The sequence below is a fragment of the Taudactylus pleione genome, unplaced genomic scaffold, assembly GCF_031769625.1.
Source record: "Taudactylus pleione unplaced genomic scaffold, aTauple2 ptg000229l, whole genome shotgun sequence".
Taxonomy (NCBI): domain Eukaryota; kingdom Metazoa; phylum Chordata; class Amphibia; order Anura; family Myobatrachidae; genus Taudactylus; species Taudactylus pleione.
The window spans coordinates 5,228,192-5,249,417 of record NW_028284631.1 but is presented as its reverse complement, the minus strand read 5'-3'; the positions used below and the strand labels follow the sequence as shown (position 1 = coordinate 5,249,417).

Below are 21,226 nucleotides of genomic sequence, written 5' to 3'. Positions count from 1 at the left end.
AAGGTTAATATAAAGTGCAGAAATCTGCAATCTGAGTAGCAACGTAATCAAATTAATGGGGATATTTTATAGTATAATACAAGTTTATTTTTCTGTATCTCTGGTATTAGATTTATAATTGTGTGTTCCAATATGTCTGCTACATTTAGGGGAGTTTTCTGCTGTTTTTTTTTTTGCTAGTTTTATGTTTTGCATACTCTGGCTAGAAGAGTTGTATTTAGCGAACAGCAATGTTGTCAGTGTTATTCTGCAATAAGAATTATTGCTGCTCAACACTTTATTAGCGTTAATTAGATTGGGGGGCTCACTTCCTCCAGCTCTCATTCCTACTTCATCCGAAATCTGTCTCTGCTACCAAACTCTATATACCAAGGTTACAGAGCAATTAGCCCATCTGGTATTACTTGTTACATTTTTCAGGATGCTATTAAACAGTTAATGTGTTGTACAGACTGTGATGTACTTCTTTATTACAGTTCCCGTCATGACATCTTTGCTGGACTTTCTTTATAAATAATATTTTTCAGTAATTCAAATACTACTTTTAATGACATATATAATATTAAGTCCAAGGAGAAGTGGCAGTGAGAATTGAATTCAGTATACACACTAAAAAAGATTGTATTATAGTTTTTTTTTCTAAATATCTATTCCACATCCTGAAAATGAAGGATAACCGGAACAGCCTGCAGGTATGCTCTAATCTTACTCTTACGTTGTCCATTCTCCGGTTTCAGTGTGAGAACTGCATCTGACAATGTTTTCCTATCTGGTCCCTGCAGACCATTTTTTGTTTTTATCACTTATTGTCTAATCTTTTATTACATGTAAGAATAAAAGGTGGACAACACTAGCAAAGTAGGAGTGTCACTATCATTCATCTCAAGGGCAAGCGCATGATTCAGGCTTTTCTGTGGATATACAACCAACAACTACTGATGTTTGGTATTACATGTGCTTCCACTTTTTTACCTTTCCATAGCCCTTACAGTGTATATTTGTCCAACATTAGTGGTCTATTTATCAAAATGAGTGATAGAAAATCACTGATTGCTTCAATTTGCCATTAAAATCTCTACGAGGAAGCTAAGCGATACTTGCCAATTTTAAGGGACATATGCATGCACTACCCGGCTAGTATTCCACTTATTAAAATAATAAATTAATATGTAGAAAAATATGCAAATAAAAAATATATTAAAAATTATATATTTAAAGAATAAAGTATTATATAATTGCTATAATTCCGTTATCACCATTCTGAGATGACAATAACAAAACAAGAATTGCTTTGGTAGTCTTATATAAACTTCTTCATGCATTGCGTGGGAAAGCTATCACCTGTTCAGGCTATCACCCATAGTGACCCCTAGATATATAGGATGAAGCCCTGTTGACCACATATTCAGCCAGAGATAAAGCGTTTTTGCCATTTAGTAAATTGACCCTTAATTTCTGCAGAACTAAGACTTTGATTTTATAATTTATTTTACATCTGACCTGAGAATTAGAATTAAAAATTCAGCACCTGGATAGCAGACACATACTGTGGGACTGGGTGCTAGACAGGGGGGAGCTATAGAGGAAGGAATCCCTATAGGAGCTTATTTACTATTTTGAATTAACACATATTTAGTAGAGATATATGTTTTGCTGTGGATAAACAATTCTGCTATGCCTCTGGTCTAATTGTATTTTATTATTTTTAAAATACAAACATGTTCCTTACAGTCCACTCTCCCCCACATTCTGATGCTTGAAGATAATTCTGCCCATATCAGATATGATTTTTCAAAGGAAAGTGTCTCCATTTGGTCTTGCTTCTGGCTTTCAGATTATACTGGAGTGTACACAGTAGGTGCAAAATTGGTCCTCTATACCAGTGGTTCTCAAACTCCGTCCTCAGGACCTCACACAGGTCACGTTTTCCAGGTCACCTTGCAGGTGCACAGGTGTATTCATTACTCACTGACACATTTTAAATGATCCACAGGTGGAGCTAATTTCACTTGTGATTTTGTGAGGAGACCTGGAAAACATGCACTGTTTGGGGTCCTGAGGGCCGAGTTTAAGAACCTGTGCTCTATACCCATGCTGGTAGAATTTCAAATACCTACAATGTACTGACTAAACTCAGGCTATATCACAGCTCTATTAGAGGCCTTGGGAAGCATGGCCATAGGGGTGTATCTAGGTATGAAAGGGTCCCCCACCATTACTTAATTACAGCCATCTAATAGCTCTATTGAACAGTTAAGCAGAGTGTAAGCAGTCCACACACAGATGGCTGTTAGATCCTACTGAACTAAATTTACTTAGGGCTCTATTTAACAAAAGAAATGTGAAGGATATCCCCAAACACTTGTTTTTGTGTGATATCTGGAAATTTTAAGTAGCCCCTGGATGAACCTAGGGGGGGAATGCAGTGCCGCATTTTCAAAGTCACAAACAGCCTCCTTAGGTTTCTATGGTGGTGCTATTTGCTTTACCATTCCAGAGCTTGACCCTATTACCTAACGCCATCTTTAGATGGTGTTAGTCATTGTAGCCTATGCGCTACCAATCTCACAATTAACCGGGAGCATTGGCCTCTCACACATGCGTGCTCTTATGGCTGTGCATGAGCAGTAGCGCAGCCGGCCTACGTAGTAAAAGTAAAGTGATTGCATTAGTTATCACTTTACTTTTACATATCGCAGGGACAGACTCCTATTGTAGCCCCTGTTCCTGTTAATGTTTAATGGTAAAAGAAAATGTTGCTAAGAAATTTTAATTATAGGGTCTAATACCCAATAAGTAATAAATATGTTTTAGTCCAGGCTGCACCTGATTAGATACCATATGAGGTTCTACTTGCACATAAAGAAAATTTCAATAGTGATATTTGCAAGCTTCAATCCAGTGTTCCTCTGTGCTTGGAGAACTATTCTCCATGGGTTCTATGACATGCCAATATTCAGGCAATTGTGCCGTACAAGGGATGGGTCTTCCATCTGTCTACTAAGTGAGAGGAAGGCATGCCAAGGGTAGATATGTCTTTGTAGGAGGTTCTTTTATAAAATAAGATTATAATTAAATTTACTACAGTGCCACAGCGATGTCATAGGCTCCTAGTGAGTTGATTGACAGCTTTCTCAGAAATATTGGCTGAGCTCATATAATTCCTCTCTCTACTGGTAACAAGTCCAGTTTATAAAGACTTTAGTTATAGCACAAGTTGCAGACTGGCGTTCACGAGTGTCATGTGTATTATAAAGCTAATAAAATGTTATTCAGCATAGTCTGCAGACGTTTTCAGACAGGAAGAGGGTTACAGCAAAGTATTTGAAGCATGCCAGTTGGAATACTGAGCATTAAAGTCTTTCTTGTTGCTTTTAAATTTCCCTGCGCGTGCTGTTCTTGGTTTTAGATCCACAAATTTTGCACACACATTTGTAGATTATAAAATAAGGTACTCATTTCCAAATTGCAGAGTTCTGCCACCAATACAGTTGTAACAAGTATTTTGTGGCATTGGCCATTGGATGTGACAATATATTACAAGCAGGGCTTAATAAATTACAACTGAAATAACAATTAAATGTACCACCAATTAAAAAATTAAATATTAAATGAATGTCATGGCATTTCTTGGCCATCCATGTTATATATGTTATCCTATAGGACAGGGACGATCCAGAAAAAAAATGACAAGATGGACACCATAATATAAATAATTTTACTGCTACCTTGCATCCTTCTTAACTTAGTGTTGTGTAATGAAATATCTCATGTTTCTCAATATTATCACTGCTGCTTTTTAACTATGGTGCTTATGTAAAAGCATGCGAGTTGCAGTAACTCTAAAGGGCATATGTATCAAAGCTTGATGTGAGATACATTTGTGAGATATATATGACCAACCAATCAGCTTCTAACTTGCATTTTGCAGGCTGTGTTTAAAAAATGATAGTTAGGAGCTGATTGGTTGGTGATATATATCTCACAATTTTATCTCACATCAAGCTTTGATACATATGCCCCTAAATGTATAGGCTAAATCGCCAAAGTTGTAACTTGCAGGCTATTACATAAGGACCCATGTTTTTATCAATACTGCTTTTGTTACATGTTGAAAAAATGCCACCACTTTTGATCTCTCTGTCACAAATTTTGTGTGGCTCTCCTAGATGCGCTGAAAGGTAGGCAAGCTTCCCGGAGCCCCCTTGCTCGTCATTGTGGGCCCCGCACCACTTTCACGGCCCCGCCCCCACTTAATGCTGGTAATGGCTGCATTTTATAGTTGGGTTGTGGCCACAATGACGAGATCGCACTACCTACTTGCCCGTGCCACGTTTCCCGCACCGCCGACCTGACTGCCCCCCACTTCACGGGGGCAGCAAGAAATTCGGCAGGTATGCAAGACTATGCCAACAGAAAATTAAACACCAATAAATCTGTTTGGAGTAAATACTTAACACCCCTTTCTATTAACAGGAAATAAGCCCTTTCCACGTGATTTAGGGCTTATTCTTATCTACTAATAATTACTGCCTGAAACACGGGGTCTCATTCAGACCCGCTCGCGAGCGCAGGACGCTCGCAAGTAGGTTGATGGTACCCAAATGCGCATGCGCACGACGGAGGGAGCTCCGTCATGCGCATGCGCAAGACCCGACGAGCGACGGGGTAGCCGTCGCACAGGGTCTTGCACCAAAGGGGGCGTGCTGTCGATGGTGAGTGACAGCACGCTCCCTTTGGTGGGCGTGCCGGGGGCGTGGCTGTCAGATGGAGGCGTTCCCATGGGAACGCCTACCGTCTGGGTCCGGCCCCACTGACATCACTATTGATGTCAGTGGGAGTTAATTTGGCTCTGATAGAGCCAAAATCACTCCTCGGCTTGCGGCCACGAGACCCTACCGCAGGGTCTCGTCGCAAGCCCGATGGTCGCGATGGTCTTGACCATCGCGACCATCATCATGGATGCTCGCTATAGCTGTGGGTGGTAACCCACAGCTATGCGAGCATCCAAGAGGCCGTTCCAAGTTGAGGTAGGAGGGCCCTGATTCAGAGCGAGTGCTCTTGTCAGAGCATCCGGCTCTGAATCAGGCCCACTATTTGCCGAGTTTCTCTGGAGCAAACAAAGAAAGCTTATTTAAGAAAGATCACAGATCACATCCTGCTATCACTATCTCAGGATGGTGATAGCAGGGGGTTTTATGTATTTACAAGAAAAGCATTCTTTATAAATATATGACATACAGTTTGAGTAATATATTTTTTTTTTCTTTTTCTGAAACAATTTTGTTTGTATAATTCCACTGCACATGTGTGAGAAGTCGGGTCACAGCCGCTGAAATACACTGAAGACAGGATGCATTGGAGGAATCTCTCCATTTCCAGACAGCATCGCCGGGGAGCTGAATATCTCTTAGCTGCCCTGATGAACTGTACTGGGTAAATGGTGATGATAACTTATTGCAACATTAACAATCGAAAATCATTCTCATTGCATATCAATTAGGAGGAGGCTTGTACGTCAGACAGTAAAAACCTGGGGAAAGCTGTATGTCATCGTCATGCAATACAGACTAAGGTTATATTTTCCTATGCAACACACAAAAAGAAAACTAGTTAATCTTGTTTCATGCATTTGGCACCTTTCATAGTAATAGATGTAAGCACTGCGAACATTGCACAAATTATATAGACTAAGGTGAACTTCCTTTCCTCCACGTTCATTACTGCACCCACTTTGTGGTATTCCCTCCTTAGTACTACAAGACTTTCCCTTTAGCCTCCTAACCTTCAACTATTTCCTGAAAACGCTTTTTCTGTCAGGCTTGTCAAATTCCAGAGCCACCTATTTACCTGATGAGCACTCCTTTACATAGTCTTAATAACCCCCAACCCAACACTGGTGTGTGCCTGGATCATATAGCCACACTGAGCACTTCCCATTTAACTTCATACATCAAAGTCCTACAGTATCTTGTTATAGAGTGTGTGTAAGCTTGTGAGCAGCACCCAGGGGCGTATTTATAATGGGTGCAGGGTGTGGTGCACACGGGCCCCTGGGTCCAGAGGGGGCCGGCACACCTTGCACCCATATTATACTTGCCTCTCCGGAGACCCACGTTGGTGCCGATGTCAGCGCCGTAAGAACGTCAGGGAAAATGGCCGCCATGCCCATTATCCCGTTGTTTTGCACATGCACAGTACAGGAAAAATGGCTGCCGTGGCCATTTTCCCGGTGACCTGTGCATGCGCTATAGACTCTGGGCACACTCTAGTGCCCAGAGTCTATCAGTGCGATGCTGGCCATGCTGCCACCCGCCGGACTGAGAGGAGGGGGCCTATGATGGAGAATGCACACAGGCCCCCTCCTCTCATGAAATGCCCCTGGCAGCACCCTTTTACCTCTTTGTGGGGGGGGGTGGAGAATTCAATTGTCCCCTCTATTTTAACTGGTGTGAAAAAGGATGGTATCTTCAGGTTTTAACACTTGGCTATTCAATTGGAGCCCCTTTTTCTCACCCGCTAAAGTGCCCATGTAACATCCCTTAACACATAGACTCCAGGATAAGTTCCCGGACCTGTGTTACCATAGTCTTGCCACCAGTAAACAGGTTTTTTATCCGGGATTTCTTTTCAGGTCTAATTGGATCCCAAAATATAAATCCCCATTAACTGCAGCCTGTGGGCTGCCTTCTGGGCTAATTGAATAGTCCCAGAATTAGCCTGCGGTAATCCCCCCCCCCCCCCCTTTGTCTGTTTGTTGATACCTAGGGGCCTATTCATCAACACTAAAATAACATTTTTAAGGACATTTTCCTTAATTAACATTATTTTAGTATTCATGAACACACTTGGCACAGGAGATATCACTGATATCTCCTTGCTAAGTCCCCCTGCGTTAATTTCCACACTATACATTAGTATGGGGATATGGAATTATGGTATTCATCAAATTCCGAAAATTACGTATTTTTGGAATTTGATGGTGTTACCATACACCACTGTGAGATGGCGTATAGTAGGTAACACCTCCAGCTGGTGAGGTCTCTTGGCGTCTTCCTCCGGTGCTCTGGTCTCTCCTCTGGCTCCGTCTGCTATGCTGACATTGTGTTGTCCAGGCAGAACACAATACAGTTTAGAAAAAAAAATTTTTTGTTTTCTAAACAGTACTGTGCTCTGCTGGGAGAACACGTGACAACATAGCAGACGGAGCCAGAGGCAGGTAAGTGCTGAACAGGGGGGGGGGGGAAACAAAATGACCGCAGCTGTAGGCAGTGCTGCGCATGTGCTGGTTTTACAGATGTAACCGCGCAATGAGCAGCACGAATTCCAGCTGCGGTAAGTTAGAGTAGATGGGTATCTCTATCTATTTTCCGAAAAAGCTGTCATCGCAAAAATTACAGCTTTTCGGACTAGACAGTTATGGGGAGGAGGAATAATGAATTCCTCCGGTACTTAGGTTTAGAACTCGCATAGGAGTTCTACCTAATTACCTCCAGAGAAACTTTAGGTATGATGAATAGGCCCCCTAGTCTTGTTATATTACTGTGTTTCTTCCCATTTGGAAAGCACTGTTTAGTATGCTATCGCTATATAAATGAATTCTAATAATCACAAGTAAAATAAATTGAAACAGCACCGTATAAAAAAAGTATCCAAAGTCAGTCATGAGACACCACATGGTGAGTAACATAGGCGTATTTAACTATTTATAATGGGTGCAGGGGAGGCCCAGAACCACACACCCTGCACCCAGAGTATACGCACCCCATGCTGGCAAGCGTGCCTACTCATTCATGGCGCCATCTTCCCAGTGACCTCTTCAGAAATATGGCACCGCACAATAAAAGCAAAGACTTTGGCACTGTGCCATCTTCATATGCCATCTTCCCGAATATCACTAGGAAGATGGTGTCTCGGAGGAGTAAGGATCTGTTGACAGCACAAGGTAATGCTGGGTATACACATGCAAACATATCTGCCATTGAATTGAACGGCCGATATATCATGTGGATGTCGGCTAGTGTATACAGACTGTATGTCTGTGAATGACGTATGGGGAACCTGCCACTCATAGGTAGAGTCCATTATGACAGTAGCCGCACACTTCCTCTATTGAGGTATGGAGAAGTCATGCTGTGAAATTCCAGTCAGGGTAAATCTGTTGTGTTGGGTACTGTATGTTATCAATATACTAGAAGAAAACGGCACTGTTATGTTAGCAGCCTGTGGTGAAAATGAGAAATGTGTGACACAACATGTCACTTGCTGCTACCGGCTGCAAATCCACAAACATTTACTGACAAACTATAACCAAGCAGGCAGCTGGCAATCCAGAAGTGACAATTGTGCATTCATGCAGGACTGTCTCCGGTATCTAATGAAGCACACCCCCCCCCCCCCCCCCACCCCACCAGACATATCTACTATATAAATAAAAAAAATGTCAGTCTATGAGTAAATGGATTTACCTAATATTTTCTATAGTCCTTAAAACATTTAGGGCCTGATGCTGAAATAGATGCATGTAGCATATTTCTGTGCATATGCTGAGTCACATGTATCAGAGTATGCGTCCTGGTCTGCCCCTGTAGCGTACGAGCCAGGTTTATATCATATGCATACACACAACCAGGTAATAAGCACAAGAAATATTTGCTAACACCTGTTTTGATAGTAAAAAATGGATTCACGATCAGACTGGAAATAATACAACAGGTATAATATTCCCTGTTGTGTACAAATGAAAACAGCAAAAAAAATATTTAAAAATATGTACATACAATCCTATAATAATCTATACACGATCAGTGAAGAGAGCATCCATAAGTTGCAGCTCGGCAAATTCGCAAGCATCCAATCAGAATCGTCTAGACAGTGCTGGTGACCTTCTTTTTTATCAGGTACGTGTATTTGCACAGCCCTCTGGCACCCACAATGCATACTGTCAGACATATCTGCATCCCCGTGCGGGTCTGCATCTATTTGCAACTACTGTACTTGCATTACATTACACTGCCGTTTCTCTCCCCTGCCGCTCTTGTGGGCACAGCACACTGCACATTTGCAGATTTTATGCCACGCAGACAAGTGAATGTCATATTCAGCATCAGGCCCTTAGTTATAGCTTTTTAAGGGGTTCCAGACTATAGATAGACCGTAAAAGATCGACAATGTCTAGGTTAGACACCAGATGTTAGACAGTCGATAGGTCTACAGGGACAAAAGGTCAAAACAAAAAAATGGTCAACAAATGTTTGTCTTCTAACCCTAATCTTCAACCTAACCCACATTTTAAATTTTTTTAGGGTTATGCACCTACCCCAACGGTTAGGGTTAGGCACTTACCCCGATGGTCCGACAGCGGCACTATACACTAAAACAAACACACCGCCGCCAGTGCCGGGTAGCACATTCACAAGAGTCAGACAGACTCTTACAGGCTTACTTATGAGCTTCGCCTTCTAGCTCCCGGAATGTGGGTGAAGGGAAAGACGTCATGACGTCTCTCCAATAGTGATGAGCGGATGGCAGCGGGCGCAGGAGCGGGGATTCAGGTAAGCATAATTTTGTGTTCTGTGTGTTTTATGTGTAAGGGGCACTACTGGGGGCACTGCATAAGGGGCATTACTACAGTGGGCATTGCATACGGGGCACTACTACTGTGGGCATTGCATAAGGGGCACTACTACTGGAGGCATTAAGGTGCATATGGAAAGGAATGTTCCCAGAGTGACGAGAAACGGTGCCGTGTCATGTTGACATGCCACCAATTTCAGTGACCACGCCCCTTGTGGCATGTGACCACACCTATATTTTCGCCACGTGCACACAGTGGGGGTGGGGTTCGTGGCATGGGCATTTTTCGTCTTGCCCTGGGTGCCACATACATTAGTTACACCACTGGGTTAGGGTGAAGAAGGAAAAAATGTGTTGACCATTTTTGTCTCGACCTTTTGACACTCAACCATTTGTATCTGTTGACCTTCTTATATGTCAACATTTTGTCCAAGTCGTCATATTGACTGTCTAACGTATGATGGCTATCTAGGCACTGTCGATCTTTTTACTGTCTATCTCTTATACCACACCCCTTTTAAAGGAAAGTCTTGCATGGGAGTTACCATACTGTGGAAGTTACTACTTGGCCTGCCGCAGTATAAAACCAACAAATCAGAGGCACCTAATAATGGAATTGCAGTGCTCTCCTTTCCAGCTATATTTTCTGTAAAAAAGTGCAATGAAATGTATTAAATCCATTATATGTAACTCTCTGTCTTTGCTATTATGGCCGTTTTCACTTCGGTTTTAAACTGGTGTTATTTAAAGGACTACTAAGATTAATAATACTACTAGTATTGTAAAATTTGTAAGCAGGCTTCTATGGTTTTCGAGCAATAAAATAACCAAGCATGTCTAGAACAATGAAGCACTCTTGTTTAAGTCAACTTTACATAACCAGAAACTTTGCTATTTTAAAAAAGCTAGTACTTGTATAGTAACAGAAATCAGACATCCCTACACTTTTCATCCCTCCTCTCTTAGGGGCATATTTCTTAATATATGGGCTCTGCCACCAATATAAAAAATTCCTTATCGCCACAATTTGTGGCAATAAGGAATCCTTATTTGCCTGAACCTATTATTATTCCAGCTCAATAAAAGATTACTGTATGTAGGTCCGCTATACTTAAATTTAAATATACAGCTATGCTCCAAGATCCCAACTAAAGTGTATTCAGTGTATAGAAGAGTAAGCCGTAATGCAGCCGGTGATAAATTTAGTGAGCAAAATTACAGTTACAGAGAGGATGTAGTCAGCATCCTGGTGTGCAAGATGCCGGCTGTCTAAATACCGGCGCCGATATACCGACAGCATCGGGATCGAAGCACTAGGTATTCCGACCAAGTATCGGCAGTTAGGGGAGGGTTAGGGTGCGGGATTAGGGTTAGGCACTAGGGGACGGTTAGGGTTCGGCACCGGGGAGGGTTAAGTTTAAGGTGTGGGGAGGGGGAGGTTAGGTTTAGGCACTAGGGGGGGAGGTTAGGTTTAGGCACCAGAGTGGGAGTGTTAGATGCGGGGAGGGGGAAGTTAGGCTTAGGCACTAGGGGGGGAGGTTAGCTTTATGCACCGGGGAGGGTTAGGGTTAGTGCTAGCATACTTACGTATGGGTTTCGGGATTCTGACTGTCGGGATGACGCTGTTGTTGTTCTGACCAGCGGCATCCCGACCGCCGACAATCCATACCCAACCCGTTACAGAGTAATGAAACAAATTTTAATTGGTGTAAATTTACATTTTCACATAGTCATAATATTTGACCATAAGTTCTATCATAACTCAACTCATACCTGAAGCAGATACTGTTAGGAATTAATCCCCATAGTTTCTTCATGCAGTATGCACAGATAATAACATGTCTGGTTGGTTAGTTGCTGAGTCTGCTATACAGGCTGTGTGACTGAGTTATAGAGTGGCAGATAATGACTAGATAATGTGACTTGTCACAACCCAGTGATGTTAGGCAGGTGGCAAATTGTGAACAGTGTGAGATAAAGTACTTATCCTGTTATTTTATTATACTACAAGCAGTGGCTACCCATCAATGATGCAGAGTGATTATTAATTCTATTCAATGATGCAAAGTGATTATTAATTCTATTCAATGATGCAAAGTGATTATTAATTTTATTCAATGATACTGAATCGACGATTAAAGTGTTATGTGGACGGGGACTCTCCCACCTGGTTGTCAGTGAGATGAGTCAATCTGCTTGCTTAGAGCCGTGCAGGCAGTGTGGTGGCCACTCCTTCTCTCTCCTTTATTCTTCTTCTGCACTTGGGTCCTCCGGAGCCTGTACGTTAGGGATGGCCATCGGTGTGGTTACCATCGATGGTGATATAACAAGCAGCCATCAATGTTTACCAATTATGCAATGGACGACTATCGATGGTTTCACCAACCAATGGTTAGCCCTGTTCTTTGACTGACTGGCCCGTGGGACAATCAGAACCTGGCAGCAGGGCTTTGCGGATGTCGGGGTGGAGCTATTTGGTTATGCTGTGCCATCGATGAAGGGAAACCATCTGGTTCTCCCCCATCAATGGTAAAAGCATTTGACATCGGCCATAAACCATCGATGATTATGGATCATCGATGGTTGATGGCCATCCTTACTGTCTGTCACAAGCTCCTCCCCCCAGACCTTGCAGGCCGGATGTGAGGCTGTGTACTTGGCAGATGAGGTGATCGTGGCTGAACATTCTTAGCGCCATTACGTGAGTGATAGGTTTTGTGCATTTGTTTATGTGACGTATGCACTGAAGCGCGGTGAGATTTTTGGGCGCCTTTTGTGGGTATTTATAGAGGCCTGGTAGATGTGGTTAGTGTGTTGTTGGCTTGTGGGTGGGCTACTTGCCCTGATGCAAATTTGCTGTGTGGTTGTGCCTCCTGAGGATGGTCCTATATGGACCGAAACGTTGAGAGATACCTCCTCAAGCCTGATACTTGTGGTATGATGAATATGGAATAAATCCTATTGCTATTTTTCCAAAAATCTGGTGAGTGCTCCATTTATTGTTCTATATGTTTGGACTCCAAGTCCTGGATGCACCCCAGTGGATGATGACTTTCATTGATGTGAGTGCGCCCTAAAAACTGTGGAGATATATAAATATCCAGCTTGAAGGTTTTTTAAAAATGCTTAGACTTGTATTTTTTTTTTTATTATTGCATGTCTTTTTTTTTTGTTTTGTTTTGTTTTTTTTTAAATTAAAGTGTTTTTGTGTGCTTTTTCTTCCCATCCACAGCGATGATATAATATGAAATGAAGACGGATCACCTGTCTCCTGCATTTTGAGGTGAGGTGAAGAGATGAGGCGTTTTACTAGAGAACCAGAAAGCGTAATGGGACTTGACACACGGACCCCGACCCAGGTCTTTTCAATGAGACAAAACCATGTCTTGGAGGAAGAGGAAGGAGATGAAGAAATCATGGAGGGCTGCGAGCAGCCACGTTACATTCCTATCCGTAGGCACTCACGTTTTTACACATCAATGAGAGCGCGGAAGCATCGGAGAGACAGGCAGATCGGTAGAGAAAGCATGGAAATACAAACACAGAATTCTGGTGAGTGGAAACTAGATGGCATCTCAGAGCGAGATACATGTGTGGCGTCAGGCCTGGACACTTGAATGCCTGTGGCAGGCAGGTAAAATGACTAATCTACTGTTCGATAAAACCTTACTGGAGCCAGATCTGTTATCATTCATTAACTCTTTCCCACAATGTTAAGAAATAGGACAGTTAGCAGTGTCACTCTGCAAACCACATTCATAAACATCATATCATTGATGGTAGCTGCTTGCTCCCCCATGTGCCACCTTCCTTAGGGGGTCCATAAAATGTATTGTTAGGTGACTTGCTCCCTGATCTTTGTAAGCAGTGTTCAGTTTAATAAAAGTGAATCCATAGGGTTTGTTCACACCCAGTGTATTTGCAATGCAGTTGGAATGTGCTATAAATAGAAGAGAAATACGTGCCCGTTTTTTAACAAGCGGAGATAGCGATGATTTTCCATTGGTGATTATCAAGCCAATAGAAAATCTGTTATTGCCTTGATTTATTATGAAATATCATTGAAGCAAATGAGTGATACTCCACTGACTCTGCGATACTGGCCTAGAGCAGTAGCAGTAAGGGTTAACTTATTGCTTTGCCAGTCCAGTCTCTGCCAAAATATATGTATATTCAAGCTGTCCAACCAGCATTTCTATGCGCAATGGCACTGACAGTCTAGGCCTGTGCGCAAATAAATAAATATATAAATGGTTAAAAAAAAAAATTCTAAATATTTGATCATTTTCAAACATAGATAACATGCTTTATTCAAAAATGTAAAAAAAATTCTCTGTAATTTCTTTGTTTTCTACCATCTGAGTAATGTGGCAGAATGAAGTGAAGCCCTATGGCCAGTACAAAGACCCACATAGAAATATACTCCATGAACTCGTTACGCATTTAATAATTAACAATTTTTACAACATCTGCCTTTTCTGATTGGGAACTGATGAGCTCTCTGAAAGGGCTGGTGCTGTAATAAATGCACAGAGAGCAAATACACCTGTATGATAATGGGAATACAATATTTACTTGAGTACAGTAAATTGGTCAAAAATGAATCTGTGTAAGGTATATTGCTCCTAACATGGAAGTTGATCTAAGTAAGTGACCAGGTAAACGAAACGTGCATTGACACAAAAACTTGATTTGAGCAAACGGAGCTGTTTCAAAGAAGGATAATGGCCCTTCTGATAAAATAAATAAATAAATCCGTTTATTTCCACGTTAAATTCTTTATGAAGGATCATGACATTACTTATACCACATCAAAAATGCTTTATTTGGATAAAGATTTTTTTCTATCATTAGTGAATAGTGTATGTACAGTATATATGTATAAAATGTATAGATAAACAAAATAGTATATCTGAAATAAGAGAAATGCTTGTGGTTGTCTAACTCCATCTAACTTGTTGTTTGCCCATTAATTTGAACACTGACCTATCTAGAGCTGGGCAGGGCATTGCTACTGCTCACTGAGTGGCTACAAATACATTTCATAAGGTTGAGATTTCATAGAGCTGTGTGATTGGTTAAACTCTGTTGCACATGGGCATAATATTTATTTTGCTATTTGAGGTTTTGGCTCATCACAGCCACATTTTAGTATCATTGACTGGAAACAGAAGTATTTTGCTGTTTTTAGTTGACTGGGTGGAAATGTAATCTCACTATACTTAAAAGTAAATATTTAGGGGATGTTCTCTTTTACTTCCATGTTCTTTAACTTTCCCTTTATTTTCGGTAATTTTATGTAAATGTTATCACCTCTATGTTTGAGAATCAATCATAAGAAGAGATACAGGCATACAATCTGTTTCAGTATGAGATTAGGAAGTTATCTCAAGAATACAAAGTATCCAGTAACTATTTGTAGTAAAGAGAAAAATAATATTAGGGCTCAATCCGATTTTGGTTTGCAAATGCGAGTTTGTTTCATGAAACTTGCAGACATAGCATGAATGCGCGCACCTGAGAAATGCAAGATCCAACTAGAAATGGCAATTTGTGGTATAGGCGGTGAGAGTGTGCGACTTATATACAAAATGTGACCTGGGAGAAGTGCATGAAAAAGTGGGGAAACCATCCTGGACCCCAAAAAGGTGTTAACTAAGATAGCAGGACCATATAGAAGGCTGTTAGTGGCCACAAGTAAACTACTGGAGGTTTTTAAAAGATGTCAAATGGCTGATTTTGTGATTTGATGAAAAACACTCGTCTGCTATCGTTTTCCAACCATGAATACAGTCTTTCCAGCATTTTGGGGTACAGAAAATCTCTGTAAAATAATATTTTAGTGTTTTTATTCAAGTTTGTAAAAAGTTGAAATAAAAACTTTTACCTCTCATCTGCATGTTCTCCTGTCAATACAACACCTCCATATACCTGTCCCACATCATTTACACCTCCACATACCTGTCCTACATCATTTACACCTCCACATAGCTATCCTATATCATTTACACCTCCACATAGCTGTCACACAACATTTACACCCCCACATACTGTACCTGTCCCACATCATTTGCACCTTCCACATACCTCTCCCACATCATTTACACCTCCACATACCTGTCCCACATCATTTACACCTCCACATACCTGTCCCACATCATTTAACCCACTATTGCGCTTTTTAGAGAAATTTAACTGAAAATATGTTTATTAGCCAAATTCACAGTATGAGTTTGCCGTGAGAATGGCTCATGGGACCCAACTCGCACCTAACAGGAATGAGCCCATATAGTGTAATACTGCAAAACAATTATAGAAAATTAGCCAAGTTGAATAAAAGCACATAACTTCTGTATTCCAGTCATATAACCATTAATACCACCATGTTTCATAAATCACCAACCCAACCTGTTTTTAAAGTTCTTTAAATAAATTGTCATTATGTACTTTGTAAGGAGCTGCGGAACACTTGTAGCGCCATATAAATAAAGGATGATGATGATAATAATTAATCAGTCACAAACCTCATTAGAAGCAACAAACTGCTGCTGAGACCTGGAAACTGCTGAAATCGCTAACAGCAAACAAACCCACTAAGGAGCTCATTCAGACCCGTTCGCTAGATGCGTTCACTCGCACCCAGCGTATGCAAATCCTGCGCATGCCCAGCAAGCAGGCGATCGCACGGGAAGACATTAGCAGGCCCACTATGTCTTGGCGTGCGATCACTTTGTGCAGCCATTCATAAGACGCCCACTTGCGCACGTCATCTCCTGGAAGTGCATGAAACCATTGGTACATCGAGCACCATCGGATGCCATCGTAGCACTTGAGGTTGACTATACCCTGTCGCAAGCACTGCGATTACTTCAGTGTGAAATACAACCAGGTGACGTGTACTATGACGCTGCCTGTTAATTATGCACACCTCTGAAACGGCGTTCGCACCTCCCCTCCCCCGTTTCTAGTGGCCAACCCCTGTCACTATCCACAAATGGCTTCTCCTGTCACTCACTCTGCTAGGCTGTCTATGCGCAGCGAGCGAACACTTTCCGATCTCTTGCACTGGTTTGCGCATGCGCAGATTGCAGAAATTGGCCAACTACGAGCGAACGCATCCTAGCGAGCAGGTCTGAATCAGCTCCTAAGGTTAAAGAGGACAGCATCTAGCAGTTAGAACTGCACAGGTCCACAGAATGATAGTCCACTATTCGTAGAATAGCAAAGTCAACTGCATAGCAGGCAGAAAACAGACACAGGACATAGGGCGTGATTCAGCAATTAATGCAGTTCCTTGTACACACGCAATCGGCTGATAAAATCACACTGCGCATGCTTCACAGTGCGCGAGCCAGGCAAGCGATCGCAGAGCATACACAGACCCATGGCAGAGTGATTGACCTGCGGTGGTGATGGGGGTGGTCGGGCGAACGCAGGTGTGTCAGTGCGTTTAAGCGGCGTTGCATGGGCGTGCATAAATTAGCCACTACGATACCAGGCGCAACCTGAGGTCTCATAGCGTGCGCTGTAGTAAGCAATTCCGGAATGAGGTCTGACCTTCCTTAACTGTGCATATGGGTCCGATGTTACCGATTTAGTTTCTCTCTGTTGGCCAAGTATACGGATGTGAGTAAGGGTAAGTGGGCGTCCTTATGTCAGGCTGCGATCATACACATATCACCGCTGATATTAGCAACTGCGTTGCGTGCGTATAAGCAGAATATCGATCCATGCTGAATCAGGCACACAGACAAGCAATCCTGCTGACATATTGTGTAACTGATGTCGTTAAAGGTGAAAGTCCTGCTGTGGCAATCTGTATTTAGTTGTTTGCTAATCACCTAATTTGGGGAGGATATAAAAAAAAAAAGTGTGCATCTTCTTTAAAAGAATAGTAGGAGCATATACATAGCTGGTTTCTTTACAAGTGAGTGGTCTCTGACATCCCCTGTTTTTTTTTTACAAACCATTCCTTCTTGCATCAAAATTGGGGATTGCTTGAATTAAACATATTAGAAACTGTAAGATAGGTGAATTAAATAGGTAAGCATATTCTTCTACACCCCCATAACAGCCTCAGGGCCTGATTCAGAGCCGGACGCTCTGACCAGAGCACTCGCTCTGAATCAGGGCCCTCCTACCTAAAATTGGAGCGGCCTCCTGGCCGCTCGCATAGCTGTGGGTGACCACCCACAGCTTATGCGAGCGGCCAAAAAGATGGTCGCGATGGTCAAGACCATCGTGACCATCGGGCTTGTGACAAGACCCTGCGGTAGGGTCTCGCTACCGCAAGCCCAGGAGTGCTTTTGGCTCTATCAGAGCCAAAAGCACTCCCACTGACATCACTAGTGATGTCAGTGGGGCCGGCTCCAGACGGTAGGCGTTCCCATGGGAACGCCTCCGTCTGGGCAGCCACGCCCCCGGCATGCCCACCAAAGGGGGCGTACTGTTACTCACTATCGACAGCACGCACCCTTTGGTGCGAGACCCATAGCGACGGCTGGCTGTTGCTATGCGGGTCTCGCGAATGCGCACGACGGAGCTCCCTCCATCATGCGCACTAGGGCACCATCGACCCGCTTGCGAGCGCTCAGAGCTCGTGAACGGGTCTGAATCAGGCCCTCAGTTCATTCTTCCTAGTTACCCAGGACAAGCCTCTTTATTCATTTCGCCATAAAACATCCACCCTCCACTCTATTCCCTTCCTATTTCTCTACACCATCTCCCCCATTGTATGCCTACCCCTAGCTCACCGCTTCAGTCTGTCTCACCCCACTGGCACATTTCCATTGTTCTTTACGCACACACTCCTCTTACCAATCCTAATAAACCCATTCCTTGACTTAGCCTCCCTTACCAAGTACTGACCTTTTTCTCTCCTCCTCCTTGCCTCCAAACTACTTTATAAATACATATTGAAAGAATACTCCCACAAGAAACCTGAAGAAGGAATCTGCAGGGATATCCAAAAGAGGAAAAAACTTTTTTGGGGGGGCACAACTTCAATAAAGTGTAGAAATAAATTGACTAAAACATAACTCTTAATATAAAATCACAAGTCACCAGGCAAATGAAGCATCACGCCTCCTGTGCATTACTTATCCGAGCTGTATTGTCCAACGCAGCATCGGATAATCTGCGTGACATCAGCTGGCTGCGGTGACCCAATGGGGTCCGCAGCCAGCCGCCGCAGTTTAGAGGGAATGCCAGGAAATCTCCGTCAATGTAAAGTGGGTGCCCTTATGTTGTGCTGAGTTTGCATTGCGATCGCAATGGATTAGCATACTATCACAGTTGAAGTGTGTGTGCATGAAATATTACGATCATAGTGAATCAGGCCCTTAGACCTCCGTTGCTTTTGGCACTGTTGGTCACCCTCTTCTCGTGTACTGTTCACTCTGTTGGCATTCATGTTCCTTCCTTGTTCATATTCCACTTACAGAACTGCAGTCTTTCTACTTGTGGCACATCCTCTCCTACACTGCCAATAACCATTGGGGTCTCACAAGGCTCTATTCCCGACCCTCTGCTTTTTTAACTGTACACCTCTTTCTCTTTGTGAACTGATTTGATCAATCATCTTATAGTGCCACCTCTATGCGATGACATCAAAATCTACCTCTACTCTCTTGACATCTTATGTACTCTCTCCTCCATCTACAAAATACTGCTAGAATACTCCCTTTGTTTGGCAAGCTACAACCAGAGCTCTCATCTATTCTCTCATCATCTCCTGCCTCAACTATTGCAACATCCATCCATCCATCCATCCATGTCTGTGTCGGCGGTCCCTGCAGCCAGCATACGGGCAGTCAGCGGGTCGCCCGTACACACATGCACATATATAACTTTTAGATATACCAGCTTCTGCTGTGCTGCAGGACCGACCTGATCTATCTGTGAACGACGTTGTTCAAAGACATATCTGGTATACACACTTGCCGTTGCACTCATGATATATCATTCGGCGAATGAATGCTATATATCGACAAGTGCGTACCTAGCATAAAATTATAACCACTGACAGTCGGGGACTTTTCATGAAAGAATGAATTTAGAGGAAAAATAATCCTGGCCCCATTTGTATGTATCTCCTTTTGAAAAGAGCTGATAGGTAACTCATGAAACACTACAAACAATGTTATCATTTATCTGTACTAAGTCTGACAATTATTAACATCCGTATTCCACCACTCCTTTTTGTTCAGAAAATCTTTTGTGTATTTATTGCTTTTTTTTTTTTTTTTTTAAACTGTAACAGTTCGATTCTCTTTGTTGGGTGAAAAGTATCAGCAGCATTCATGTAAAGCAACATTGGAAATTATTCTTAATGAGAACATGTCAGCAGGTTCTGGGCTCTCATTGTATTTATGCCTCTGTCTGAGAGAGTGCTTGTAAAGTAGCTCCACTTCCAAGTCTAGTCACGTGTTATATACTGCTTGGTGTGGCTGCCTCGTGTGTCACAGCACCTCTGTCTAGAGGAACTGAATTAGGAAGCGGCACCCGAGAGAGCATAGAGCAAGGGGTCAGGGAACTTTTTTACCTTTTACCCCAAAATATATTTAGATACGCCGACGTTACCCCCTTGATTTGAAAGGAAGGAAATCATATAGTAGTGCCTCTGTAGTAGTGCCCCCATATAATGCCCCTGTAGTGCCGCTTGTACAAAAAACAACAACTTACCTTAATCCCCGCTCCTGCATCCGCCGCCATCCTGTCCGCCCGGCTGCTCCTCGGAACTATGGGAGAGACGTCATGACGTCTCTCCCATAGTGCGCATGGAGAGAGGTGGAAGCTGGAGTTCAGAAGAGAACTCCAGGCTCCGGCTAATGCGGCACTGGAGGAAAGGAGCCGGGCGCCCACTGGTAAATAACATCTCAGCGGGCGTCCGGCTTAGACCCTCCCTGCGGCACAGCCGGGCATGCATATTTCATTTTTACCCCATGTGGGGTAATTTACCCCTGTTCTCTGACCACTGGCATAGAGTGTAACGCAGCTACACTTGGGACCCAAGCTGGGCTAGCAGGGCCACAGTAGAACGCCACTTGTTTTACACATACAGTACATAGTCCACAAAGCACTGCAATGTATAAATTAAATAATAATCCAGAACCTGATGACCAATTTCTTCAAAAAGTAGAAAGGCATTTTGTATATATCAGTCTGTATATTACCCCTCTACAAATATCTGAAACCTCTGCTGTGGTTGAACAAAGTTGACATTTTTCTACAAGTATTTAAACTGGCTGTACTTCTCCATCATGCATCATTATGGGGAATGGCAAGCACTAGACTTGCTATGAGTTGCAGCAGTGTATAAAAAAAAAAAAAAAAAAAAAAAAAAAAGCAGCTGTCCCTGTGAGCCTTAACAGTGTTGATTCCACCACGAATGGGTAGCACAAGAGGTTTACACTGTCAACAGGGGTGCAAGGCTGGAGGGGGAAGATGGGTTTTCAACAGGTCTCTCTTTGCAACCTGGACCTCCTTCCCACAATCAAACTCTGAGAACTTGATGAATGTGGTTTCCCATACTGGTGTATAAGGACGGTGGGCCACATCGGAACTGGGTTACCTATGTAATTAATCAGTCCAATACTTTGTTGCTTCAAAAGTAGGTGAAAAATAATCTATCCACCTAACCTTAAGGAGA

At 42.7% G+C, this 21,226-nt stretch overlaps 1 protein-coding gene across 1 annotated transcript in view; it reads left to right on the top strand.

Moving 5' to 3' along the window:
- Window positions 1-21,226, top strand: part of NGEF (neuronal guanine nucleotide exchange factor) — a 151,952-nt gene that overhangs the window by 8,762 nt on the left and 121,964 nt on the right. The window contains exon 2 of the mRNA XM_088479259.1: window positions 12,809-13,128. Within this exon, the coding sequence (XP_088335385.1) occupies window positions 12,873-13,128 (256 nt within the window). The 5' untranslated portion in view covers window positions 12,809-12,872. The remainder of the gene's footprint in view (window positions 1-12,808; window positions 13,129-21,226) is intronic.